Genomic DNA, 23589 nt, shown 5'->3' on the forward strand with positions numbered 1-23589 from the left:
CAGCTGCTTTGAATTGTCTTGTCCCTATTAGGTATAATGGATTACATTTGAAACATCAATTTTCTTAAGCTAGATAGACATGAATTGCATCCATCTCATGCGCAACATGTCACATATCTAGCATGAAAATATCACTCGATTCGATAACACATTGCGATTCGATCAAACGTCCCTTTAATAACTTATTATAAGCATTTCAATATTTAATATTATTTATATTCCTTCACTGATCAAATTCACATCACATCTATCTGAAACTAGAAGTTGCGGCGAAATATACAGAACATTAACCAAGGGCGATCGGCCGCAAAGCAAAACAATACTTGATTAGAAAGAAAGTACAATTAGTTGTCAATATTTCATATTTTCCATATAAATACAAGATTCTTATGCTTTGAATTCGTCAAATATTAGTTATAAAAAGTCAATAATCTTGTGGGATTCTAAAGACGGATGCGATAATAGGCATCTTAGCATCTCCTTTGAGGATGCAAAATTTGACTAAACAGAATTGTTCAAAGTGTGCATGTGATCATATTTCCTTACGTTTAATAATGACAGCAGCAGCAGCAGCAGCATTGATATTTTCTTATCCCCATGAGGCAGGCATGCATGCATGCATGCATGATGCAGAGTACTTTGTATGTAGATATAGTCATATAATAACCACTTCAAAAATTATATATAGCAACTAACTACTTGATTATATTATCATTATACATATAATTGCAAGAACTAATAATATATTCACTTGCTAAGCCTAAGCCAAGAAAATGTGTGCTTTTACTCATTTTTCACTAATTATGACTACGAAAGATCACATGTTTTAATTCATTTACTAATTCATGCAAGTTTCAGGAAACTCTGTAGCTCTATATGATTTATAATTAGATAATTATGTCAATAAGGTGTAGTAGCTCAGTGAAAAAGAGTACTAACTCGTAAATTAGAGGTCTCAAGTTTAAACCCCCACGACATGTTAATTCTTAATTAATGGAGATATTTGCGGGAGATTGTTGTGCCAATACATATCCAAATTATATGCAAAATAGCCGACGTGAAAACAAAAGAAAGTATCTATTCCTATTCTAGGATATTACATTACAGCTAGGCTATAATGCCATAATGCTATAATGTTACAAGTCAAGATCTATTAAAAAGATCTCAACTTTAGATCCACTGCACCATCAATTATACTTTTTAATCCTCTCTGTTTGAGTAACTAATTATCTCCATTATATATCTTTAATTAATAATTAATTCCACTTGTGCACTATTATAATGTAAGAACACGTAGAATGATAATTGGACAAAATGAAGCCAACAACACGCCTGCTGGCTACTGCTATTTTGCTATTGGAAAGAGCTCAACAAATCAGCGCAGAGAGATATATTTTGGGAAAGCAAAAACAACCAATACTATTTTACTATTAAAGTAGTACCTAGCTAACAAGAATATCACAAATTGACACTTATCCTTTGAGATCGAAATCAATTCTTTATCAAATTAATTTGCTGCACCTAATTACAAAGCTTTGCTTTCTTCAGCTTAAGCATTTGTTTTTCTTTTTGCCAACTAATTTACAATTCGCCCCTTTTTTTTTTCTTTTTCTTTTTTGGTTTTTGCAACTTCACAAAAAAGAGCAAAAGGAAGTGAAAACAGAAAGGAAAAAACATTTGTTACAAAGCTCCAATGATCCTTGGCTTCTTGCTAAACTCTAATTCCAACAACTCCATCTCTCTCATTCTTTTCCCAACATTATTTATATTATTATTGCAAGAACCTCCACCAATAGCAGCAGCCGCAGCGTCCACAACAGCCCCACCCCCGCTCCCAGGTATTTTGAAAATGTTGACCCCAAATAGCCGAACCATCTGAACCGGCTGAACCGGAACCGACCCAACACCACTGCTATTATTATTATTCACATTCATCCTCGGCTTCCAATCAATGTAAAGCTGCTTGTCCTGTCCCGTCGACCTCTGGAAGCTCACAATGTCACCCGCTTTCAGGTTCTTCTCCTTCACGAACCGGCTCCACCCTTTGGTCAACACGTAACTTTGACTGCTGTTCCAGTACGAGTACCTGAATCTCCACACTTTTCCCCCGACGTCCTCAAAATTCAAAAGCACGCCTTTGCAAGCAGAACCGCCACTCGTGCTACTGGTAGTGTGGTTGTTGAAGTTGTTTCCGCTTTGTAACGGAAAGTGCTTTTCAGCGTGCTGCTTTGGGATCACGAGACGGTTCAACTTCCCGACATCGCTCGGGGTCACCGCTTTCTCGAAAAGCTGCTCACGCGCCTTCGGGACCCGGTCGGACCCGAACGGGCCCAATGGTCCGTGGGCCCTGGCCCGCTTCCCGTTGGCGTCGAGGAAGCCGTAGTTGTTGCGCTTGCTCTGCTCCAGCTCGTCATTGTAAGTGTGCTTCCTCAACATGTCGACGATTTCGGACTTGGAATGAGTATTGAGGAAGGCGGCCTCGACGTCGTCGCTTTCGTCGTCGTCGGTGCCGGTGCCGGTGCCGGTAGGGGAGGGCTTGAAGTTGGTGACGGCATCGCGGCCGCGGAAGCGCTGGGCGGCGACGTCGTAAGCCTTGGCAGCCTCGTCCTCCTCGTTGAAGGTGCCGAGCCAGACGCGCTGGTGCTTCTCGTAAATCTGGGCGCCCCAGCGGCCGTTGGGCTGGGGGACGACGCCCTTGTATTTGGAGGAGGGGAGCTTGCGGGACTCAGCTTCGATGCCGACGCCGCCGCTGCTGATTTCGGAGTCGAGAATGACGCTGCTGGCTCCGCTGCCGAGGCGGCAGAGGCTGTCGGCGTGGGGTGATGACTTGGCAATTGGGGACATAGCGACAGTAGTGGGAAGAAGATGATTGTTGGGTGAAATGGATATGGAGTCGCTGGTTGTGCTTTCTTCTGTGCTGCTTAAGCTTATGCCATCCATTGTTTTTGTTGCCTAATTTAATTGTGTGTTTAAAGAAGGAGAAAGCAAGAGGGAGATAAGAAGGTGCTTTTGATGTATGAATGATACAAGTCCAAGAGAGGAGAGGTGAGATGAATTGGGATTGTTTCAAGGTTGAGTATATATATATATATATATATATAGGGGGGGTGAAGTGAAGGAATAGGGGATGGTGGGTTGGGATTTACTTATGTTGTATGTTTACTGTATGGAGTCTATGTGTATAATTATACATATTAAATTTGAAGAAGAGATATGGGTATATGTGGGTATGGTGGGTCAACCCAACCCAAAGCCAAAGAGATTGGGATGGTAAGAGGTAGGAAGGTTCATGTCTACATCCTTTTTTTATCTTCATTTTCATTTCAACGCTGTAAGGGAAGAGAGAGAGAGAGAGAGAGAAATGAGAAACAATTGGCAACTGGGTGGGAACTAATAAATGAGAAAAATAAAATAAATATGAAGTGGGGTCTATGTCCATGTAATGCATCTGTCTCTGTGTTGTATCTATATGCTATAGGTCTTTGTTTTTTAGTATATGCACCATTCGAGAAGAGTTTTTCACACACACAAATTACAGTTAAAATGCTATGAAAATTCAAACATAAAACTTCTAGTTTGTAAATTAATATATTTTTTATTGGACTATACCCCATTGAGTATGGTAGCACTAGTCTAATAGGAATAGGGGTGATGGATAATAATATTATGAATGTGCGGGTTGTGGGCAGTGTATGTGAGGTGGGGCCCAGGGGAGGGGAGGGGGAAACAAGTTGATGAAGTTCACATGAGCATGGACCTTGTTTTAGTAATTGAGTTCATCCCCCCTGAATAAAGCTTTTGCTATGCCTCTCTCTCTCTCTCTCTCTCTCTCTCTCTCTATCTGTCTCTGTGCTCACCCTTCCAGCATGGTCTCCCCTTCTATTACCATCCATCATCTTCATTTATTTAATAAATATATATATATATAAATGAATCTTATCTGAAATGTGATAATCTAAAATGATTGTGCATAATTATCAATATCACATAAAGTTGGAGAGTGGTAGGATGTTTGGATATTTGTTGGGATTAAGAAGGTGTGTTGCTTTTATTGCTCCAATTAGAATTATAATTAGATAAACATTGAGACAAGGAGATGTTATGTTACTAGTTGTAGCTCTATTCCATTCCATTCCATTCCCACTAGGATGGGTTGTGGGGCTAAAGTTAAATGAGCCCTTGTGGGATTGGGATTTTTTGGATAGGCATTCACATCTCTCTCTCTCTCTCTCTCTCTCTCTCTCTCAATAGTATACATAGCCAAAGCCAAAGGCTTGGCTCATCCAACAAGAAATTCCATCTCCCCTAATAAGTCCTACCAGCTGGCTTGATTTGATTCGTCCTTACCCTACTTTCGTGGTTTGTCTTATTGGCTAGGTTCAACCTTACCTTAGTATCCCCCATCCCCACAAAACACAAATATACATAAATATATACTTCCTTCCAATTCCATTATTTCCAACCAACATTGACATTTCTCCCTCCAACTCTCCAAGTGGCAAGGCTACCCTCCGTTCATGCACACACCATGCCTGCCTGTGATACCAATATTACTCCTTTTAATGTGGACCCTTTGATTTGGAATGGGGATCAGAGACAGCCTAATCGGACGGCGCTGAACTCGTTCTCCAAATATTCAGTGGGCCCAACAATTACGTGTTTTTAATTTGTGGCAAACTATAGGTGACGGTGAGGGTGTTGAACATTTGATTTCAATTGAATCCAGATATATATATATATATTTGTCTAATATTATTTTTTAAATTGGGTTTTGTGTACGGACGAGTCCTCGTTCTTCTAAGGACCCACATGCAAGTTGATCTTCAAAACCGAGCGCTGAAGACGGTGGGTCAGCCCCTTTTTTGGGCTTTGCCTCTGTGGAATTGTGGTTTCGTTTTTCTTACGTGGGTCCTGCTGCTTCTTTCAGATTCCTTTCTAATTTTTTAATTCTAATAATACGATGGATTTACGTGTAATTAACTTTGATTTCCAGAAAACAGCGGACGTACGGTATTATTGTATACTGTATACGGAACCCGAGTCTTTCTGTTATCGCCACTCCTTACAAGTGGGAACTCAACAAACAAAATATGAACATAAAATTATTTTGTGTGTCTGAGGTGCATCATCTCCAATAAACTTGCTTGTACCACATAATATACACTTGTGTAATTTAAATATACCACAATAACAATAGGATTCGCAATGCATAAACGATTGACAATTTTATATTACTTCGCACGAAATTAGGCTAAGATTTCTGAGTAAATGATTGATTAATGCTAGTCTTTTTCATTCTGGAATTACATTGGTATGGTAGCGTAGGGCCAAATATTATTGCAACGTACAAGTGAAGCGGTCGTATATTTATTTGCTCATATAGAGAAGACAGCATGTTGGTTTTGCATTTTCCATTAATTTGCTAAGCGATTAGGTCATCCCTCATTAGCAAGATTGCCACATTGATTGGTTGTGTATGTCACGTCAGTTCCTTTCAAATCCAAGAAATAAACGTATGTATCAAAATATATATATCCAAAGGCCGACACAAAATAAACAAATAGTGAAAAACGTGCATCACATATCTTCACCTTATGTGATTTTTTTTTCCCCATAATTAGATGATTAAGAGTACAGTTAAGTATATTATCTTCTTGGAATAATTTTTTGATCCCACCAACCAAGCTCTCTCTGAATCTCTCTCTTCAAAACCTAATCTGATAACCCAAATGTTGTAAATATATATATATATTTAGATCTCTGCAAATTCCTCTCTTTAATCATCATCTATCTCTTAAGTAAGATAGGTGGGTAGCCTCCTCACCATGCCATACCTAAGCCTATCCTTTTCACCTCTGGATAAACGTTGGATTAATATTGAATCCTTAATTAATCCAATCAAAAAAGACATTGTTCAGGTGCTTAACCTTTTCCACCTGTACCTGAATAAACAAATTAAAAGCTGTTTAAAAGAATAAACACTTTCCTATCAACTACGTGGCATGTGCCCTTATCGCAAGTTTGCAACAAAAACGTTTATTTAATTGGAAATTACTATATATAGTGGGGCTGGTGACGAGGAACCTTATTTCACATGTCACCAATCCCAATTTGGTTAGTGCATATATTGATGATATCCAAAGCAAAAGCATGCGTTTATCTGTTTCTTATAGTTTATATTAATATAATAATTAAGATAAACATTTTGCGATTATCTGCAGAGATTTACATAATTAACTTTTAGTGTCGGCTAATTACAAGCCTCCTCTCTAGGGCATTTTCAACCGTTGATGATTGAGGATCACTATGCCAACACATTTCACGCCTCTACTTTATTTTTGTGAATAAAATACAATATACGGGAATATTTTTGATTTGGATGCTTGAAGAGAATAAAATTGAAGGGAACTTTTTAAACGGCCAATAGAAACTAACACCGAATTAAATTATGACAAAGATGAGCTTATATAACACTTAGAAGCTTGACTTTTATTTTAATTTTCACACGGCTTTATGGTTTTTCAGGTAGTGATGAATCTAATGATCTCATCTTGTGCGGTTTTATAATGGAAAAAAAGTCGGCATGGTGAGGAATTTGGTCATGTTTGTTTTTGATTGGTTGGAAGAGGATAAAAAAGATTTGTATTGTGCCATCAGCTTTTCTTTTTCAGTCATGGAAAGATTCATCGTACACTTCAAGTAAGTATACAAATAGAGATATACAGGACATTTAAGGCAACAACAAGTTACAATAATGCAATCAATATTCTAAATTAATTTAGTTTAATATAATATGCGGGAAGATAATTTGAAACTGAATACAAAGAAACAAGTTCATTGTCCTAACCAACTTGCACGAAAGAATGGCATGACATGTCAATTTTTATCTCATATTTTCAGTCACTAATGGTGGATTAGTTTCCTTAATTAACACATGACAGTACAAAATAATGCAAAACTCATCAAGGGGACGTGTTTTAAGAGTGACATTATTAACAAGGCTTGCCAGTTGCCGGATGCAAGGTGGAGCTGGACCACTGGTCCCCAAAAACAGGTGAAATCCCCCTATTATTTTTGGCAATTTGCACCAGTTGTGCGAAAAGAAACGCGGAAGTAAATATTTTCTTCAATTAAATTTTTTTTTATTTAAAAAAAATGGTTATGGGACAAACATGGGGAAAATTATATTTCCAAATATTAATTTTCTTGGGGGGTGGAATTTTTCCGCCACGTCAAGAACACGCATTATTTGCTTCGCCATTTGTTGTTTGTTTCTTATCGTCCAACTTGTTTCTTTCCATCTGTTGTCTGTTCACACGCAAGCAACACTCCACCAACAAATACAAAGAATATAATAATATAACTAGGGGCCAATTAAAATTAATTAATTACAAAATTAGAGAAAAAGGAAATAAGTAAAACCGAGTGATATCATGAGATCCTTGACCGTTGCCCGATCCTCTACCGACGTGGACAATGACCCACCGCTTTCGGGTCAAAACCACGTGATCGTATATCACCACTCAAACCCTACTTCGTACTGTGACTGTGTAATTAATTAGTAATAGTACTATCTCAATTAATTTAGAAGGAGTGCTAGCAATTTTCTCTCTAACTTTTTTTTTAGACATTTTCTCTTCTCCTCATGACAAGTGTCATTTTTCTTACACTAAAAACAATGTCATTAATGCATCACACAAGTTAGTTTTTGTTTTCCAAGTTTACCATTTTAAAATGTATTGGCTTTTATATTTCCTTCAGTTTATTTAGATTTTGTTACAACTTCTTTGGCACATTATTAAATTTGAAACTGCAAAGATGTTGTTTAGATCTCTTGACTAAAATAGTAAACTTTTTTTTTTCTTTTTTGGGTGGAAAATAGTAAACTTGAGAATATGTTATTTGAAAACCATATGCGAGAATTATATGTTACTTAACGAACACGACTAAACGTAATTCATGACTCAGTTAATTAGTCATTTATGTTTTATAAACTAGTCTTAGGGTATTAAAATTCAAACTTCTAGGGTTGAGGGCTAACGAAGAGTGAGATTAATTAGCTATAAAACCGGAAGAGAGAGATTAAACAAAACAATGCAGGAAATCAACGCATAAGTCCAGCTAAACCCTAGTGAGAAAAAATTGAAGTTGGTCAAAGAAGCGCATATATATATATATATATATATTTTTTTTTTTGGAGTGTAGAAGATTCTATATATATTTGTGGTGAAGTAAACGAAACGAAAATGATAAGTAGGCAAGTAGGCAGCCACATTGTTTGCAAGCGAGGACCAATAATGAGCTTCACATTAGGTGAGCAACTAGGCTGTAAAGAAGTAGGGTCATATCATATGTAACTAGAAGTTGCTTTTGTTGACTCAAACAAAAGCAAATGCAATGCCACCATTGGTCCTTGGGTTTGGGCCCCACTGTCCCCTGTGTGCCACATAACTCATCCCATTGGCTGAGAGGCCATGCCTCACACAAAGTCTTCCTTGGCAGTGTTCGATACCCACAGTTCACACCAGTCATATTGCTAGCTAGCTAGACCTAGAGAGTCTAGAGAGATAGTGTATTAAACACTGGAAAAATAATAACTGAGAATATTATTCGCTTCTAGATACACCTGCACTGTTTCAAGTCTTTTGACCCGCAATTTGAAGCAATGGGGTCTCACTGATTTTGACTTGATCAACTGATTTTGAATGATATTTTGGGCTTTTTAGCATTTCTTTCTTTCTTTCTTCATGCTTTAATGATTGTCTGCTCTCAAATTCTCTCAATCACAGAATCATTTGCATTTCAATGTCGGCTTGTTTAATCTTATGTAGTTTTATTTTTGAGGTGATGGATTCTTTACATTTCACATTTAAGTTTTAAAAAGTAAAATTGTGCGTGAATTATCGTCAATCGTTAACGTGTATTACATGCGTGACTTACTTATTTCTAACAGAACTCTCAAAGTTCCTATTCATATTCCGACTAAACCCATTGTGTTGCTAGAGGAAAAAGAAAAATGAAGAATATATTTTCTTAGGGTTAAATCAGCAACTAATGACATGCTTAAAATGGTTTAGATAGATAGATAATTTCCCCAAATGCAAGTGGGTCCCAGTATATTATTAGTAATGGACTAATGTGAGGTTATTTATGTTGCCGACATGGCACGCATGAAGTTAAGGCTCATAGTCAAATTAAGCCTTGCCACTTGGGTTGGGGTTTGTGGTTGGCTACCAATTTCCATTTGCCAAAATATATGGGGACAAAACAAAACAAAACAAAACAAATAGCAAGCGATTGTGATTGTGTCTTGTTTTCTTCTGTTGCAGATAAGCATTTATCTTTCTCACTCAATGCAACGTCATCACCCCTCCATGCCACCACTACCTGCCAATATTTTTATTTTTATAATTTATAAACACACACTTGCCAAAAAGCTATGCGGGTGAGATGAGACAGTAACCAAGTCATTAAGAAAATATAATACACCAATAACCAATGGAATACACAAAATACGAGGTCAAGCAAGCAAATCAACAAGTCGTATGCCAAACTATTTTCTTAATTTCGTGGATTACTAGTGTAGCGTACATTAAGGGACACACAAATTACTATTTTGAATTGGATGTTAAGAGTATCTATAATGATGCTCTCTATTTCTTAGCTAAAATTTAACTAAAAATATAAGAAATCTATTTTAGGGGCTCTCTAAAAAATTTCAACTCCAACCATATTCTCTAATTTGGAGAGTCATAAATGTTATAACTATTTTTTTATTGGTCTATTTCTATTGAAAAATAAAATAAAAAATAGTTAACATTAAATAAATGTTTGAAATACTCATTAAATAAAGCAGCATTAAATTATATGGAGTTACTAGGAGTCATTTTTCTCTTCTCAGATTTAAAAGCTCCTAGAGGATTTCCTATTTTAGGAGGTGGATAGGGAACGTGGTTAGAGTTGTATTTTTACTATTTCTCCCTGAAATTTGTTGGTTTAGATAGTCCATTATAAATGCTCTAAAGTATGTGGTGAATCGGTCTAATCAGGTATTAAGTGGAGAGGCTAATGGGGTTAACCAGTGGAGTAAAACTCATCTTAAAATATCATGGAATTTTAAATAGATTTTTTCTTTCATTCATTCATTCATTGTAATTGGGAATTAATAATTAATAAATTTACTAATTCACAGTCAAAAGAGAATATCTGACTCTGATCCAGAAGGGTGGTTGGGGACGTGGAAATATCACACTCAAAAACAAGAATAAAGAAAATAATAATGCAAAACCAAAACCCAATACCTGTCTTCAATTCAAGTCTTTAATTTAAGTTGTACGCATGAAAGTCGTCGGCAAAGCTTGTATTAAAAGAAGAGTCAACTCAAACTTGGGGATTTCATTTGATGAATTTGTTTGTTTTGATGGTGTCCAAAGTCAAAAGCTCAACGCAGCTCTCTTCTTCTCTACTTTAATACTTATTCTTGGGAATTTGTAAACCATACATTTTGTTAGGTTGATGCCACCACCACCATCCCATTTGATCATTTGTTTTCAATCAAACCTGACCTGACCCAGTTGGGCCACTTGATCTCTCTCCTTCCCTCCCAAGTCCGCTTGTTGACAAAGTCGTAGGCTGCAAATTGCAAACCCTACTAATTAAAGATAAGTGAAATGCAGGTAATTAACACATGGTTAGTGTTGCTTGATAGAGAAACTTGGGGTTCTGATGAATTGAATTGGTCTAATCAGATATTAAGTGATCAGTGTTTGCTTAATCATCAAACTGATCGTGGCGCGATTAACCATAATCAAAGTCATTTGGTCTTAATACTACTTGAATGGTTGTAGTAATTTATGATTGGAAATTAAGATTATTTGAAGACATGACATGATGATGCATGCATCATATTCTTTTGAACAAGCAGAGAAGCAGTCCAAGAAGCAAAGACCCATGACTCAAAGTCTGCTCAAACTGAAAGAGACAGGGCAACGTGGATTATTGTTGATAAGCATAATTTAAGGACTGCATGCAATGCTTAGGAATTGTTTAATACCAATTAATCCCATCCCAGCGAGTTGATAATCGTGATCAGCTCAATTAATTAACTTTAATTTTTGACAATTTGCAACAAGTCATGTGTGAAAGCATGAGAGATTCCTTTATTCAAACACTATAGGTCTCTGGATGAGAAGATATATATATATATATATATATATTTGTGTTGGTTTTGGTTGCTGGTTTTGCTGCTATTCTAAATCAAAGTCTAAATAAATATCCATTCAAATTTGGAGCGTGACATGAAGAATGAGCTAGCTGTAGAGAGAGATGAGATCAGGTCATGTGGTCCTTGTTTTACAGCGGCCGGGTCTCTCTCTCTCTCTCTCTCTCTCTCTTCCAAACGTGCTGCCTAATTTGCAATTTGCAAGTTTTAATTTGTGGTTTCTAGTGATGAAATGATGACTTTCGCAATATCTTTGTCAAAATGGCAGCTAATCTGATCTCACACTTTGGGAGGTCATCAGGTTAAGAATTCCATTACCTGCTGCTTTGTAAATTGTTTGTTAATTAAAAATATATATATTATCTACGATAACATGTGACTTGTTGCATATAAAATTATTGCTTTACATAGTATTTGAGGGTTGAAAACCTCCCACATATCATATTGCAAGACTGGATACTTATTTTTTCAATTTTATAAATTATTATAGTGATTAATTTTTATTTATTTATAACTTTTTCTACCAAACTTGAAGGGTGAAAATTCTATCACGTTAAGCAACAATATTTTATAAAAAGATAATTCTATTCCCCTAATAAACAAAAATAGTTGAGCCCTTACTTTCTCATTATTAGGCACATACAGAAACCTTTTCCTCTCATGGATAATTGCATTGGAACTGTACTAGAGGAAAATCCACCATAAGACACTGCTAATTGCATATCAAGGTTGAAACTCAGTTCACAACCGCAGCTGATACTGATAATAACATACGGTAGAAAAGCGTATCTTAGTGAAAGAACAAGCCTATATTTTCAGGTGTTTACCTCAATTATTCATCAGAAAGACACAAGCCTGCCAGTTGCTTAAAATAGCGTTATGAAAATCCACTACAAAAATTACACATTTCCGCAGGCAAATACTAATCTGGCTAAAGATCAGTCAGTGCATGTAGATTTAGCGTGGGAGGGGAAAATTAGACCAGAAATCAGTAACAATGAAACAGCGACCAGTTGGTAGAATTGTGAGTTCCATTTCATGCACTCTAACTATAAATTTACATCAATATATCCAACAAATGCTGAGACTTTGGTATAAGATGGCTGGGGCCTTATGCATTTCTTTCGTCAGTCAAAAATTTTGATCCATCGTATTCTGCGGACTGGCTTCGGGAAGACTTCATGCCTGAACAATTGTTCCAAAATGCAAAAACCATGAAGCCGACTCAGAAGCAGGGGTGCTGCTGTCCACATCATAATCGAGAACTTTGTACAAAACACAATCAAGTTCCTCATTGTATGTCTTCTTGGTAAGTGAGTGTTAAGTTTGCAACTTTCTTCTTCGAGAAAACACTTCGTTACTGGGGAGTAAAAGGTGTTAATGCCTTGGCATGTTGGCTCTCCATTTCAAGAAGCATCAAGGACTTCTGTCTCTGATATCTGTTTCTCTTAGCAGCAAGTGCTGGAAGAAAAGCCATTAATTTTATAATAAAAAACAAAAGAAAGAACCTGTCAGTAGAAGAATTTCAAAAAATAAAAGCATTATATCCAACTATCTGATTAGCCAATAATGCCTAAGAATTCCCACATGAATCCAAAAGTATTTCTGGCTGTTACAAGGAAACCAAATGCTAAAATAGTTTAAGAATGCAACTAAATAACAAAATCTAAATAAGATTGAACTTATTTCATACTCACACATTAAGTCTTGAGGTAGGCCAAAGTCATAATCATTCCTACGCCTTCGGATGCAGATTATGTATAACACCAACAGCAGCAGACAGAAACCAAAAACGCATGATACGGCTATTGCAATTTTACCCTTCTTAGATAAGCCACCATTTCCCCAAAATAGAGGGCAATCAGGCAAAGATGGTACCCCACATAAACCTTTGTTACCGTAGAGACTGTCAAAGAAACACAGTAGCTCATTGGTTAAACATACAACAAAAAGCTACGTTCAAGATTAATCTTAACCAACAAAAACAAAGAAAGTAAATGCAACGCATGTGATAAACATTAATAGGTACTTGCGAACTGATGTAACTCCTAGACAAGGTTTGTAACACAACTCATTATCCCTCTTTCAAGAAAGAGGTCTTGGGTTCATCTCCTAATAGATTCCAAATCTGAACCCCCAAGGCCAGCTAACCCAATGGCCAACAAAATAAAATAGAAAGGCCAGGCTATAGCCCATGTTTTGAAGTACAGCCACAGGAACCAAAAATGTTTTAATACCAATAGCAAAATTTGGACAGTATTCAGTGTCTTTTTCAAAGTAATACAGCAGGTTTCATATAAGTTTGCTGGTAAAACAATATATACATACATATTACATTTTAAACCTTACCAAACCAACAAGCATGTATACAAGTATAGAGAGAACTAACAGCTTCATCAAAATTTGAAATCATGTCAAAAGGAGAAACTAATAATATAAAATTAAATTACGACATACTCAATAGATCCACCATGCACACCAATCGAATACAACTCCTCTGGTACTTGGCCTTCCAATAAGTTATTATTCATTAGCCTGAGAACAGAGAATGTGCATTAACAAGATAGAAATAAACACATGGAAAGCGTTGGGCTGATCCAGACAATGCTTCTTTCACATTGTTAGTTAATGGAAATTACCTACTTTATATATGAATGATAAATTATTAGCTTAAGTAAAAATTCCTATAAAACATCCGCAATAGACAAGACTAGTAAGAAAGTATTGAGACCTTTCCAAACTAATGCATTTGTCCCTCGCAGATTAACAAGAACTTACTGTGTGGAGTGTAGTGTGTTTTACTCAAACAACATATATTTAACATACTTGGCTTGAGTGTTGGTAACATTTCAGTAGAATGCCTATTGATTGCGAAAAGTACAATGGAACAAAGCTCCATTATCGCCAAATGATGGACACAAATATACAAGGAAACTACTTACACAAGCTGGAGATCTGAAGTGGCTAAACTCTGTGGTATAGACCCGGAAAATTGATTGTCTGACAAATCCCTACAAAATAGCAGTGTACTAAAAATAAATAATAACTCGGAAGCACATAAACGACTAGAAAAATAAAAGCAAACATCAGAAAATGTTAACATACGAAATTAACAGGCGTGCTATCACTTTGCCAAACTTAAATATAACAGAGTTTTTGTGAGAAAGGAAAAGGAGGAACTTTCCTAGAAAAGAGTTCAGCAGAAGATTTTGCAGGTTTGTTTATCACACTGAAGCCACCATGAAGAAGGGTAATAATAAATATACACATCGAAACTGATATGACAACCCAAAACAAATATTATAATCTTCAAACAGATGCAACTCCTAAGTGAATTGATGACAGAGAAATGTTATTTAGAAGAAGAGTAAGAAAGGGGCCAAGAAAAATGCTTTTGAAGAAAGGATTCCAAACTGGTTGGTAAACTTGTTTCATCAGTGAAGCAGAAGAAAAACAATCCATGTTACCTCTTGAATTGTAAAATAGAAAAATAATGCATACGAACAATGAAATACAGTTTCAAGTCACACAGGGAAGGGATATAAGAAAACAATAAAAGTAAGATTATGCTCAACTGAATCAAAATAGATGCTCAGCCAGGAGATGCTCCCTTAAGGAACAGTTTTCAGTTACACAAGAACATCAAAATAGAATTTATCTTTCACAACAAAGATCAGTAAGTATTTCTACTGACATGGCAGCAAAATGAGTGGGACTTACAGCTTGTTGAGAGAATTTTGGCCTAGACCAGATGGTAATGTGCCCCACAAAGAATTAGAGCTCAAGTTCCTGTGTATTTATATTAAAAAAACAAAAACTGTATAAGCTGAAGCTATAAAGTATATCCACCAAAAAGTAGTTTTGCAGTTGATACTTACAGGCTTGCCAAGTTTGACAAGAGACTAATCTGGTCACTGATAAACCCTTTCAAGCCTTGACTTCCAAGATCACTGAAACACGTGATATAATTACTTGAATGTGTAATGCGTTGGCCAGTGATTTGCATCTGCAGGTTAAGGTTTGAAATTGAAAAGAAAACAAAGATTAAGAAAATATATTCCTTACATTCGAGATATGACGAGGGCAGTTTCATTCTTATTGAGATGGCATGTAACTCCCTCCCAAGCATCCCAATTCGTAGGAGCACAAGGATCACCATTCCACCCCATTCTATCAGGAATGCGAAGTGAATCCTTCAATGCTCTCATAGCAACCACTGCAAACCAATCATAATTCTTCAAGGCTTTCATCATTAATCAAACAATTAAATAATAAATTGGGATTAATTATACCTTGTTCTGGAACCGTCGCAACATCAGCCGGAACCAGAGCGTAGTTCTCAAGCCCACTGATCAACGCAGCACCCGCCACACTCTGAAGCTTCACGCTCAGCACCGTGCTGCTCAAATTCTTGACAGTGTAACTCCATGAATAAGCCGCGAAGTTCCCGACCTCCTTGAATATGTCAATTCGATTCACATTCTTGCCATTGATGAGTATATCGAACACTCTCTGCCCCGACTTGGTCACGCTCGAATCGATCTCTGCGAAATGGAACCACAACAAGTAATCGAGCTTCGCGTCCACCTGCAATTCGTACACCAGCACTCCTTTGCCGGCGACTAACGTCGCCGTCTGGTACAATTTCATCGGGAAATAGTTAGGGCTCTGGTCCGTGTTGGCAATGGTGTTTCTTGTGGACAGTGATCGGACCGTGGAATCGTCGTCGGTGGATCGGACGTCCTTGTCGTTTTGCCATGAGCGGCCGAAGAGATCGGTGTCGTTGCTGAAGCCGGGGCCGAACTGTTCGGAGCCGCAGGTGAAGCGGCCGTAGTTGACGAGAATGTAGTTTTGGCCGATGGAAACGGCGTTGTAGGAGGCGGGGTCGACCCGGATGAGCTGGAGAGATCCGATGACGGGAGGGTCGGTGGCAATGCTGTAGAAGCAGACATCGGCCTCGGAGTCGGAGACGAATGCGAAGAGATCGGAGTAGGCGCCGGTGCGGGCGAGGTCCTCGGGCCAAGGGGAGCGCCAGGAAAAGACCACAGTGCCCTCGACGGAGACGTCGAAGGAGGGAGAGTGGGACTTGCCGTCGTAGTTGTCGTAGACGGTGAAGGTGCGGATGTAGTAGCGGCCGGAGGGCAAATTGGGGATGATGTAGCAATTCTTCTTGCCAGCGGAGAGGGGGAAGTAGCGGAGGGTCTTCTCCTGGGGGTGGCGGAACTGGAGGGGCTCGGAGACGACGGAGGTGGCGCCGCCGGTGAAGAAGAAGCGGTCGGAGAGCCACGCGGTGTTGAATGGGTCGACGGAGTCGGTGGGGCCACCGCAGTCTATGTGGTAGGAGAGTCCTCCTGTGAAAGAAAGAAGAAGTAGAGTTAGTGACAGTTAGAGAGTTAGTTAAAGTAGTTGATCAGAGACAGAGAGAGAAAGAATGCGCGCAATGGTTGTGGAGTGTGGAGGGTGGAGGTTGTTACCGTAGGGATAAGGTGAGGCAGAGGAGGAGGAGGAGGAGATGAAGAGAGAGAGGGAGAGGGAGAGGGAGAGGAGGAAGAAGACGAGGCTCATTCTTTTCTTTTCTTTTCTTTTTTTCTTTTTTCTGTTTTTTGGAGGGAGTGGGATGAGTGTTTAGGACATGACTGATTGACACACTGATGAAATTGGAGGTTTAAAAAAAAAACAGAGAAAGAAAGAAGAAAAGGCGGAGATTGGAAGGCGAGATTAGCGGGGAAGACGAATGAATAATAGAATAGAAAGAAAGAAAGTGAATGCCGGTCCAGACTTGGACTTGGGGTCGAGTGAGTCGACTAATTTCAGTAGTGGTGGTTCGGTAATTATCGAATTAATTAAATAAATAGTAGTACTGATTTGGGGAGTTAAATCAGGGATTGAGACTTATGTAAACTTACCACTTACTTTACAGATATAAGATATTTTTAATTAATTAAAGAAGATTTGTTTGTTATTTTGGGTGAACTACCAGACTTAAAATGGCGTTGCTGCTGATGCTGAGGAAGCAGTAGGATTTGTCAAATTTTGAAGTGATTAAAGTGTTTTTTTTTTGGGTGTGGAAATATTAGATAAATCAAACGAAATGAAAAGGAACTTGTCAAATGGTACATGTGTCTACTTTAAGTAGAGCACAGCAGGCCTCACGTGAGAGAGTAGTGGAGGATGATGATCCGGACTTGGGAAGCCGGAAACCGGAAATTCGGAAATTGCAGAGTGTAGGCCGTGGCTCTCTACTCATCCGGTGGTCCGGGGTTCAGTCTTGCACTGAAACCGATGGAATGAGGTGGGACCCAACACAAACCAGATCTTCCATTAAGATGTACAGTGGCTTTCTTTTTCTTAGTCTGGCAGCCATTTATACAAAGCCTTTTTCCTTTTTCTCTTCTGTTTTTACGCGCGTTCTTCCTACTACTAGACGAAATTTCCCTTCCAACTTGCAATAGCAATTAAAAGATGGGACAAAACCCACGTTGCTTCATTATACTTATTAATTAAAACGAAATTAATTAAAAGTTATAATTATTAATTTTGATTTGAAGGGTATAAATAAATTCGGACAGTGAATGCGATATGAAGACAGTCACCCAACCTCTGCTACACAATCAACTGATATTAATATCCTTAATTATTCCACTAATTAACAGGCCTGTCGCTTCTAAACTAATCCACCGTGTTATTTAAAATGATTTCTTGCGCCTTGTTTGCTACTAGTTGTTGTTGCCTTGTATGCATGCATGCTTGGAGTTGTGTTGAACTCTCTGTGTATTTGGAGTTGTGTTGAACTCTTTGTGTATCCGTGACCTATGGTTTGTTGTTTTCTGCAATTAAAAACATATCTATTAGCTGTTAGGAAATAATTCCATCGTGCCCAAATATAGAGACAAATCACTGTTATGTCATCGACTTACCTCTTGTTTAATGTTCTTCATTTCAACACATAGTAAAACGCCTCAGTCGTAAAAAATGTGTTTGTTTTCTTTTAAATAGTAATATTATAATTATGTAAGGTAAATCAATCATCGATATTGTGTAATTTTAAGGTTTTCTTTCAAAGATTATTTATACAAAAAATCGGATAAATCGGACATTGTATGGTCATTTAACTATCCCACATTCTCATTTAGTGTTATGTAATGAAGTGCATTTTCTTTTGCATATTATAGATTTTCAAATAACTTTTTATTCATATGATTTTTTGCATGAATAACTCTTAATGAATAGCAAATCTGGATTTAGTCAAGTTGGCTAGAGCAGATGTGTTCCTCAATCTGCATCCGAATTCGAATTATCCTCCTTATAGTTAGAATATATTAAAGTAAAATATCGTTTATATTTAAAGTACATATATTTTGTGAGGGAATTTTTGAAAAGTGAGGATTGCCTCCCCAGCCTTATTCTAGATTTGTCGCATTCCATGAGTTCCATCTTTTCCGTGACATTTCCGCTCTCAAATTGTCCGTATTGTACATACATTTAGATACATGTAATGATTCTGTGTTGTGCTTTTGTGGGCTACTTGTGTATTCCACCAAACCAAACTAAATGGGCTGAGGGGCGAGTTTAAAACTGAGTGGGCTGTCAGTCTGACTTTAGGTAGTGTGGGTGGGTGGGTTGAGTATTTCATTTTGAGATGAGTTATGATTATTAGGTCCGATTGGTTCATGAAAAAGAAGGTTTGAGGATAGAAAATTAATTGATTTTTTATGTTTGGTAAGTCCAAATATGATAAATTATTGTCTTGCACATGGGAAAGTAAGAAGAAAGTGAAGCCATTCTCCCTCCACGGGTTTTCTTTTCATTCTCATGAGAAAGTTTAGAAAAATAAACCAACATAAAGTATGCATTTTTCATGATCATATTGTCTCCCTTAACAATTTAGAATTACAATATAGCATTAAATACGCATTTTTCATGATTTCTTCTCAAATCCGTTTCGTGAACCAAACAGAGTCTTAAGGTATCAAATGAAACTATCAAATTCTTGCCTTTCGGATTGTGTTATGAGTGGCACAATAATTCAACAGGACATGTCAATTAAGAATTTAAGATACAAAACAAATACCACAAATATAAAAGCATTTCTTAAAACAACAACTGTCCCCATTTAACATGTCAAATCACGTCCCCATTAACATTATTTAATTAAACATGACTCTGCTTAAAATGACATCATGATAATACCTTTAACTTCGACCTGTTATGTATGTTATAGCCAAAGGCTTTCTAGTGGCACCAATCAAGAATGAATGACTTTTAGAAATCAAAATTTCATGTAACACAAACACACAAACAGAACCATGGTGAGGTTATATATGTATATATTGATCGTGACATTTTCATGAAAAAATTTCATTAATTTATAAAGAGCACAATCAAACGAATTGTAATTAATCCATGCCCTAATTAAGAATAGCGAATTTAGCTACAAATGCGTTTCCTAACATGCGAATTTGTATCGTAACAAAAGTGCTACATATGGCATAATAAATCAGGATTGGGGCAAATGAGATTCATATGGCAAATGATGTGACGCGACAAAAAATGGATCACTAATTTACGAGGTAGATAGTTATTGCCAATGTCCGTGGTGGTTGAGAGCTTGAGAATGAGAAGAATGCTCTACGAAATTATAATATTTGTTTTGTATGATGTAGAATACAACAGGGGTGAGGTGGGGGGGAGATAATGCCAATGGCCATTTGAATAATGAACACAACTGCACAATTAATCAAACGTAAGCGAAACCACCGTTGATGTGCATTCTAGGTCTAGCTGCCAAGCCAGGTGGAATGGAATAATGGATCTTATTCCAAGTGGCATGTGGAGCAGCACAACACAGAACCCTCTTAATCGCTCATCTCCAGCTGTATATCATCCAGATCAAGATGGCAAAGCTAGTCTAGAGTTGCTTCTATCTATGTGGTCCCGCTTTTAATTTTTTATATATACAAAAATAGTCTTAAATTATATTTTAAATTAATTTAATATACGAAAAGAGAAATTCAATACAAGAGGTTAACTCGCTGTCTTAATTTACTCACCTGGCCAAACCGTCAATTCTATACGGTCTTCAATTTATAATGCAATGCATGGCTTGATGGCTTTCCCATTTCTCAGAATTATGCAACGGGCGAAATCAAATTCAAGTAGAATAGTAGCAGTAGAGTGCATTTGTAGCAAGTGTCTGCTTTAAACACTGAATTACGGAAGCTTCTTTAGCCTTTGTTCCATCCTTAATATAATGTCGACATTCAAAAGCATGAAATTACATTTTACCATCCATCCATCGCTCCCCATAAAATAGATACAGATGCATTCACGTGTAATGTACTGGGATTTGCTTTGCACATTCATTCCCTTAATTATATTTTACCATCCATCCATCGCTCCCCACAAAATAGATACAGCAAAAAAAAAAAAAAATCTTATCTTATTTGCTGCTAATTTCAGGCCACATTCCCTTAACTTCAACTCTTAAACAACGCCGCTGCCTCGTCTCATTACTCTAATCCTATATTCAGGGACGGACCCACAGTGGGGTCAATGGGGTAAAACGACCCTATGAACTCCATGAACGTAAGGTAGAAGGTCCATTTGAACTTGTATGTAACCCCATGAATGGCTGAAGGAGGAGTTGCAAATCTGAGGAAGAAGAAGCTGAACAGGGTTCAGCTTTTTAATAAAAGAAGCTGACCAAAACGGCGTCATTTTGGGTCACTTCTAATTTTTTTATAAAACCAGGTTGGCCAAAACGCATCGTTTTGGACCAATGAATTTTTTAAAAATACGCTGGATCCAAAAGCGTCGTTTTGAACCCAAATAAATTTTTTAAATGTCTGGCACCAAAACGGCGTCGTTTTGGACCAAGAACTAATTTTTTTTTAAAAGACCTGGCCAAAACGACGTCTTCTTGATCCAAGTCTTTGGAAAAAAAAAAAAAAGAGATTGTAGTTGAAACAAACCCTTCTCTTCGACCAAACAGAACATACCCTTCTCAAAACTCCAAAACCCCCATTTCCTAAACCTAAATCCCCAATCTCCACCTACCCACGAACCTTTAACCCTCTCCCCACCAAACTTTAATTTAAAAAAAAAAAATTGAACTTTTACACTATGACCCTACGAGTTCATATTCCTGAGTCCGTCCCTGCCTATATTAACCCATCCCAGTAATTCATTTGAACGAGACGACATGACGTCCACCGTACGCCTCCCATCGTACGGCCCATTTGTTGCCTACCGTGAAAGCTAACCATCCACCACAAGATGGCCACACCTTTGTTCCCAACACTAGTTTACAACTAACAAAAGGACGCGTCTTTCCAGCCTGGCTTTTGCCTTTGCGCCACTCCCTCCCTCTCTCCTCTTTCTATGCTCTGGAAAGAAATGAATGCAAAATCAATCAAAGTATCATCTCTCTCCTCTCTCAGACTCCATTTCCAGGTCCCCACAAAATACCAAAATTACCCTCTCACTAAAACATCCCTTCTCTCCCCTCCAAGCCACACTCCATTCCACACTTCATAGTCTAATATCTAATTCCCCTTCTCCCTCAAATTCCCTACACCACCAGACCATGCCACCGGACCATGGTCGCCTCTATTTCCTCCTCGTCGTCCTTGTCCTCACCGTGACCGTAAAACTTATGGCGACATCCACCGCCGTCGAGCTCCCAAAGTTTCAAGAAGCACCTGCATTTCGGAATGGACGAGGATGTCCCCGGACCGCCTGGTCCTCACTGGACCAGCACTCCCACTACAACCCCTCCATCATCCACATCGCCATGACCTTGGACACCACCTACCTCCGCGGCTCCATCGCCGGCGTCTTCTCCGTCCTCCAGCACGCCACGTGCCCCGAGAACATCGTCTTCCACTTCATCGCCGCCTCGCACCACAATTGCCGATCCTCCGACCTCCTCCGCCACATCATCACCTCCACCTTCCCCTACCTCACCTTCCACCTCTATCACTTCGACTCCAACCTGGTGAAAGGCAAGATCTCCTACTCCGTACGGCGCGCCCTCGACCAGCCCCTGAACTACGCGCGAATCTACCTCGCCGATCTTTTGCCGTCGGGCGTCCGCCGCATCATCTACTTCGACTCCGATTTGATCGTCGTCGACGACGTGGCGAAGCTGTGGAGCATAAACCTAGGGAGGCGCGTGCTCGGCGCACCGGAGTATTGCCACGCCAACTTCACCAACTACTTTACCCCGAAATTCTGGTCAAACGCGGCATTCGCGGCGTCGTTTAAGGGTCGGAGGGCGTGCTATTTCAACACGGGGGTGATGGTGATCGATCTGTGGAAATGGAGGGAGGGAAAGTACACGGAGAAGCTGGAGCACTGGATGAGGGTGCAGAAACGGTGTCGTATATACGAGCTGGGGTCTCTGCCTCCGTTTCTGTTGGTTTTCGCTGGTGACGTGGAGGGAGTGGAGCACAGGTGGAACCAGCACGGGCTTGGCGGTGACAACCTGGAGGGGCTGTGTAGGGACCTTCACCCTGGGCCCGTGAGCCTGCTGCATTGGAGCGGGAAGGGGAAGCCGTGGTTGAGACTGGACTCGAAGCGGCCGTGTCCATTGGATAGCTTGTGGGCCCCCTATGATCTGTACCGTCATTCGTCGTTGTTCTCTGATAGCTGAAGCCGCATCGTGATTCACGGAGGCTTGCGCTATGTCCGACGATCTCTGCTCAGCTGGCACGCGACGGGGGCGGTGGAGATAAATCCGACAATATGAATGTCCTTATTGTCTGGGCGGGTTTAAGGCACCGGGATTTACAGCGGTTAAGGGGGAATTTTACTGGAAATGGCGGGGGTAGTGTTAGTGGACACGTGTTGAAGAAAAAGGAATGGATTTTGACGAGGAAGGTGATAAATTGTCGGTGCGTGGTAAGAATTTGAGATATCTACGAAGGCCAAGTATGGTCTGGTAAATTAGAGTAGGTGAAGTGGAATGGCCCAATGGCCCAATGGGTGGGTATTTCGTGCAGATTTTTTTTGGTCAACTATTTGGTGAAGATTCGGAAATGAAAGATGCGCATTCTTTTTTGTTTTTTTCGTTCTTTTGTATGTGTAAAAGGCTAAAAATAGATATTGTAAGTAGTGGAAGTGGAATGTATCAAAGGTGTTAACTACTTTTCACTTTTGGAGTACAATCATTGAAAAAGAAAAAAGAAAAAGTTTCCTCCCAACCTACCACTTGTTTCTTTTACTGTAAATACGGGGGCGTTTTGGTTGTTAGGAATTTGTTAGAATAATGTTTGGTTTTGCAAATTAAAATTGGGTGATACATACTTACTTGTGATGAAGAGGACTTATTATAAAAATAAGCAAACAACTCCTGTGTACGGAAGGCA

The 23589-nt window shown here is 38.7% G+C and overlaps 3 protein-coding genes across 3 annotated transcripts; 1 reads left to right on the forward strand and 2 right to left on the reverse strand.

Moving 5' to 3' along the window:
- Positions 1 to 1478: 1478 nt before the first annotated feature.
- TEM1 (AP2/B3 transcription factor family protein) lies at positions 1479 to 3076 on the reverse strand. Its single transcript, XM_008244951.2, has one exon. It carries the CDS (start codon positions 2938 to 2940, stop codon positions 1681 to 1683), a length of 1260 nt encoding a protein of 419 aa, XP_008243173.2. The 5' UTR covers positions 2941 to 3076; the 3' UTR covers positions 1479 to 1680.
- An 8935-nt stretch (positions 3077 to 12011) lies between these two features.
- Positions 12012 to 17039, reverse strand: LOC103341436 (Di-glucose binding protein with Leucine-rich repeat domain-containing protein). The gene is made up of 9 exons (XM_008244950.2): positions 16696 to 17039; positions 15514 to 16572; positions 15287 to 15437; positions 15100 to 15171; positions 14942 to 15010; positions 14164 to 14232; positions 13679 to 13756; positions 12919 to 13127; positions 12012 to 12682 (listed from the first exon to the last, which is right to left on the reverse strand). Exons 1-9 carry the CDS (start codon positions 16784 to 16786, stop codon positions 12579 to 12581), a joined length of 1902 nt encoding a protein of 633 aa, XP_008243172.2. The 5' UTR covers positions 16787 to 17039; the 3' UTR covers positions 12012 to 12578.
- A 4510-nt stretch (positions 17040 to 21549) lies between these two features.
- GATL3 (galacturonosyltransferase-like 3) lies at positions 21550 to 23424 on the forward strand. The gene has a single exon (XM_008244949.3). It carries the CDS (start codon positions 21621 to 21623, stop codon positions 22872 to 22874), a length of 1254 nt encoding a protein of 417 aa, XP_008243171.2. The 5' UTR covers positions 21550 to 21620; the 3' UTR covers positions 22875 to 23424.
- The last annotated feature ends 165 nt before the right edge of the window (positions 23425 to 23589 follow it).

Source organism: Prunus mume, linkage group LG2 (assembly GCF_029339155.1).
Source record: "Prunus mume cultivar Tortuosa linkage group LG2, ASM2933915v1, whole genome shotgun sequence".
Taxonomy (NCBI): domain Eukaryota; kingdom Viridiplantae; phylum Streptophyta; class Magnoliopsida; order Rosales; family Rosaceae; genus Prunus; species Prunus mume.